General features: G+C 32.4%; 1 protein-coding gene across 1 annotated transcript; it reads left to right on the top strand.

Moving 5' to 3' along the window:
- Positions 1-3,076: 3,076 nt before the first annotated feature.
- On the top strand, positions 3,077-4,574 carry LOAG_10005 (hypothetical protein; the record flags this gene model as incomplete). The annotated part of the gene is made up of 3 exons (XM_003145531.1): positions 3,077-3,389; positions 3,609-3,682; positions 4,392-4,574. 3 exons carry the CDS (start codon positions 3,077-3,079, stop codon positions 4,572-4,574), a joined length of 570 nt encoding a protein of 189 aa, XP_003145579.1.
- Between the last annotated feature and the right edge of the window lie 359 nt (positions 4,575-4,933).

Raw genomic sequence — 4,933 nt, 5'->3', positions numbered from 1 at the left:
AACAGAATTTGAGGTCGAGATCTCCGTGTCAATTCTGAGGATGATAACAGTATGGAAAAATGAGTGGTTCTAAAGTTTATTGTCGATTCCTCGAGATGAACGGATTATTATGCTAACAGAAGAAGCACATTGTCAAAATAAGTTCATCTGACTCTGCAACATTTCTCAACCCCTTTGTAAGGCATCGATGACAAAGCATCGATTCATCATATCATTCATTTTTTTCTTCGTTAAGTATTTTCAAGTACTACTACGGTATTATAAAAAAACAGTTTTTAAGCCAGATATGATCAAAAATGGAAATGTTTTCTTGCATGAATAAAAAGTGCCTTTCGAAGATGATTGATAATTGATAACTGATGATTGGTGATTGATGATTGGTGATTGACGATTGATGATTGATGATCGATGATCGATGATTGATGATTGGTGATTGATGAATTATGATTGGTGATTGATGAATGATGATTGGTGATTGATGAATGATGATTGGTGATTGGTGAATGATGACTGATGATTGATAATTGATGAATGGTGATTGGTGATTCATGGTGATGATTGATGATTGATGATTGATCATGATGATGATTATTGATGACTGATTAATGATGATGATTGATGGTTATTGATGATTGATGAATGATGATTGATGAATGATGATTGATTATTGATGATGTTGATGATTGATGAATGATGATTGGTGAATGGTGATTGATGAATTATGATTGATGATGATTGGTGATTAACGGTGATTATGATTGATGGTTGGTGACTGATAGTGTGATTTATGACGATGATGATAATGATGACGATAATGGCGATGATGATGATGAGAGATCCAACCTTTTTACCCTTATTTTCGATTCCATACTCAAATCCTCAAATAATTAACATTTGACCTCTGCGTTCTTTGCTTCAACTCTTTTAAGTGCTGTAAAATTAGGACTTATTCTGAAAAAAAAACGCGAGAAAAATGACTTTCAATTCTCTCACTTACCTATCTATCCCATGTAAGAATTATTGAAATTTGCCAATTTTTTTTTGGAATTTATGTATTTTGAAATGTTTGGTTGAAATAATTTAAGTGGTTTTATGACAGAACTGATTAGTTAGGCTGTAACTTAGCTAGAAAACCTCAAATTCCTAATTTGCTTGAATTAAAGATTTGAAAAGAAAAAAGGTTCTTTGTAGGTTCTTATATGCTCATGGTAAAGAAATGATGAATTTATTAGCTCTTCTGGGAAGCTTATAGATGAAGAAGTATTCATTTTCAATATATCTCTGAAAAAAATGTTATTTAGATGTACAATTTCGGTCCAACCAAATGGATTTGGATAACAGTAGACCGTTTTTTAAACAACCATAAAGAGTTTACACACATCAAAAAGTAAAAAAATAAACAAACTGGGAGTGCACTAGCCTTAAATCAGAAGTTCTTATGACCAGTACAGATTACTACCGCTTTTTTGGATTTTTTGGTTGTTAATGTAATGATACATAGATACTTGCAAAATATCTGGAATGTGTCCAGCAATGAAGAGGACAAAGAAACGGGAAATGACATATAATTTTTACAAAAATAGCCAGTCCCGAATCTTTCGTTTGGCTGAGTTCAAGACAGACTATTCATCCAATATTAAGGACTTTACCTTTTTGGCTGTATGTTAGGCAACCATTAAGGAATATGTGTAAGTACGATTGGAGTAAGAGGTTAGTTGACATCAGGTAATGCGCACAAGTTTTGATTGATAAAAAAATACAAAAAACACATGCTGTTATTCGAAATATTTTTAAAAATGAGCAACCGGAGTTTTGAATTCCTTCACAAACACATACATACCATTAGCTTTTCTTGCTAATAACTCTCGGTCACTTACTTATAAAATTGTTTAGATTACTTGCAAAACTGAATAATGAAATCATTGGATCAAGTAGCTTGTGCCACGTTATAGTAAAACTATCGGATCATTGTCGAATAAGTCATTTCTCTTGTGTTATTTGCTTTACTTGAAGAAGTTGGAAAGTTATTATTATTGTATAACCAATATTTCGATTTTAAATTTGGATGAAATTTTAAAAAAAGGCAGAAGACAAAATAAGTGAGAAAAATGCAATAAAATGTTTACATGATGCCAAAAGGTAATATTTTCTTTGAGGATGAATCATTTTGACGACCAAAACTATTTCAAAGATGGGAAATTTTGGCATTTTAAGGTTACAAAAGACCAAAAATATCTTGTATGACTGGATAAATTAAAATTTCCACTTTAAAAGTAACTCGGGAAAGTTTGAAGTAGGAATGTCGCTCTTAGCCTTCCTTTCCTTTTCGTTCGTTTATGCTGACCACATCTTTGTCACCTTTAAAGTTAATATACAAGTCCCATCTTTCGCTTTAATTTGCTTTCTTGTTCACTACGTAATGCCTGTGATGTAATGAATTTCGGTTCAACTCCACGTTGTCAGTGTGTTAATGGTGGTTACGCGTTGTTAAAATATAAGCGGATATCGACATATAATCGTAGAATCGAGCAATAAAACAAGCCCTGACGTGTTTGCAATATAGCACAATTTGAGTGGCATAAGATTTCACATTCAGATACAGAAAATGTGACAAGCGTAGTGTTATTAAATATCCATCCTTACATGATTTAAATAAAGAGAATTATTTAAATTGAAATTTTTTGCAGTCAATTCCGCCATATCAAATAATCCTACCATTGTGACAAAATGAACGAAAGTGGAAGTGAAATGAAATCATTTTGAAAAATCAGACGGTTTACAGTTGAATATGACAGTTGTTGTACCTATGACGAATTAATGAAAGCTCTGCATTCGTATGAACCCACATTTCAAGGCGTTCTTTCTTGGAAAGGTTAATCGATTTTCCAATATCAAACAAATCGAAGATCTCAACATTCCGCCCGAAGTTTTAGATCACAGATGGTTCAAAGAAGAAGACAATATACTGCTCATCAGACCTTATTCAAAGAAGCTTTCTTCCCTTTCTTGTAGTCATTGAGCTATTTTAGTTTTAAAAATAAATAGGTTGAACTAAAGTTGAAGTGAGAGTAAAATAATGTCAATTGAAGAAGAAAAGGAGAAGGAAAAGGAAAATACTAAATTTCAATACGACAGAGTTTGCTTGACATTAATATGTGTATATTTATGTACAACTGAAATGCAACTGATTCTTGTAACTGATTCTAAAATGCAATTGGTTCTTGCAACTGATTCTAAAATGCAACTGGTTCTTGCAACTGATTCTAAAATGCAACTGATTCTAAAATGCAACTGGTTCTTGCAACTGATTCTAAAATGCAATTGGTTCTTGCAACTGATTCTAAAATGCAACTGGTTCTTGCAACTGATTCTAAATGCAACTGATTCTTGTAACTGATTCTAAAATGCAATTGGTTCTTGCAACTGATTCTAAAATGCAACTGGTTCTTGCAACTGATTCTAAAATGCAACTGATTCTAAAATGCAACTGGTTCTTGCAACTGATTCTAAAATGCAATTGGTTCTTGCAACTGATTCTAAAATGCAACTGGTTCTTGCAACTGATTCTTGCAACTGATTTTTTTTCATCATTTAATTAAACATTGCAGACAGCGAAAACGATTCGGTGCTAAATTCATCGAATGAGCTCAATTTGGCTTTGAAACACAAATCTGACAAGTTTGTGCGTCTCAATAGCATCGGTGTAAAAAAATTTTTTACTCTAAACAGCTACATTGAAAAATTTTCACTTTATTTTCGTTCTTCATAGCTCTAAAATGTCATTTTAAAAGTAACTGGTATGACTGAGGAAGATGGCAAATCTTGAAATATGTTAAATCTCTTTGATAATTGAAAGTTAGGAAAATCATTTTATCTGTTCTGCTAACACAATTTCAGGTGACAGATTCTGAAGCAACCATTGGTGCATCACATTGGTACATGTACGGAGCTATTTTCAATTTCTAAAAAGCCATATATTTTGTTGATTACTAAGATGCCCATCATGCAAAGTTCTTAAATTGATGTTTTATTTATTTTTTCCTCTTTTCCTTTTTTTTTTTAATGACCACAATGTGTCGAGTACTTTGATCCACTGGACTTCACTGTTCATTACAAATAATTTTCACCAAAAATGCAACTGAGTAAACGTGCTGTTGAAGTAACACAAAGCAATGGGTGCATGCAGTAAAACTGTCAACAATCCAAAGCAGAACAATCTAGTCCATACATAAGATTGATAACAGGAAGTGAACAGTCTCGATAATCATAGCGGTCCATCTTTGAGGAACTTTAAGAATGACTGTCAAAAACACCCGAAGAAACCTCCGAAAGGACTCACAAGATTGCAATTATTTCTTTTTCTGATTGTTATCTTCGTAAATTATTTTCAGGCGCAAAGGGAAATTTTTACGAGACAACTGCTTGGTAACAAAGAAATCAAAATCGAAGTTGACCCTAATCCTTCTTCGGAAGAAAGGGAATCAGACCTATCAAAACAGCTTACAAAAAAGCAAAAGATGTGGCCGATTGTCATCATTGGTAAGTATAAGCCTGAAGTTGATGGAACTAAATAACTGAGAATCAAATAGACAAGGAGAAAATAGAGGAAACAACAATAATAATAATAATATGAGCAGTGGCAGCAACAACAACAACAATGCCGACAATAGTATCAACAAACATTGAATTTTATAAGTTTTTTTGAATTGATTTACTCTCTATTCTCCGTGAATATTTGGTATTGGAGAGGAAAATAAACGATAAAGCATTGTAGTAATGTGCAACCCAACAGGAATCAATAGATAAAAAGACAATTTTCGGCTTAATTCCACATTCTAACAAATACTTCAATGAAATGTTCAATAAGAATAGTTATTTAAAACAATGACGAGAATATAACATTAACAATGATCATACCTGTTATGATAATACT

Source organism: Loa loa (assembly GCF_000183805.2).
Source record: "Loa loa unplaced genomic scaffold supercont3.111, whole genome shotgun sequence".
NCBI lineage: Eukaryota > Metazoa > Nematoda > Chromadorea > Rhabditida > Onchocercidae > Loa > Loa loa.
Note: the sequence above shows the minus strand (reverse complement) of the source record. Positions and strands in the feature narration are given on the sequence as shown.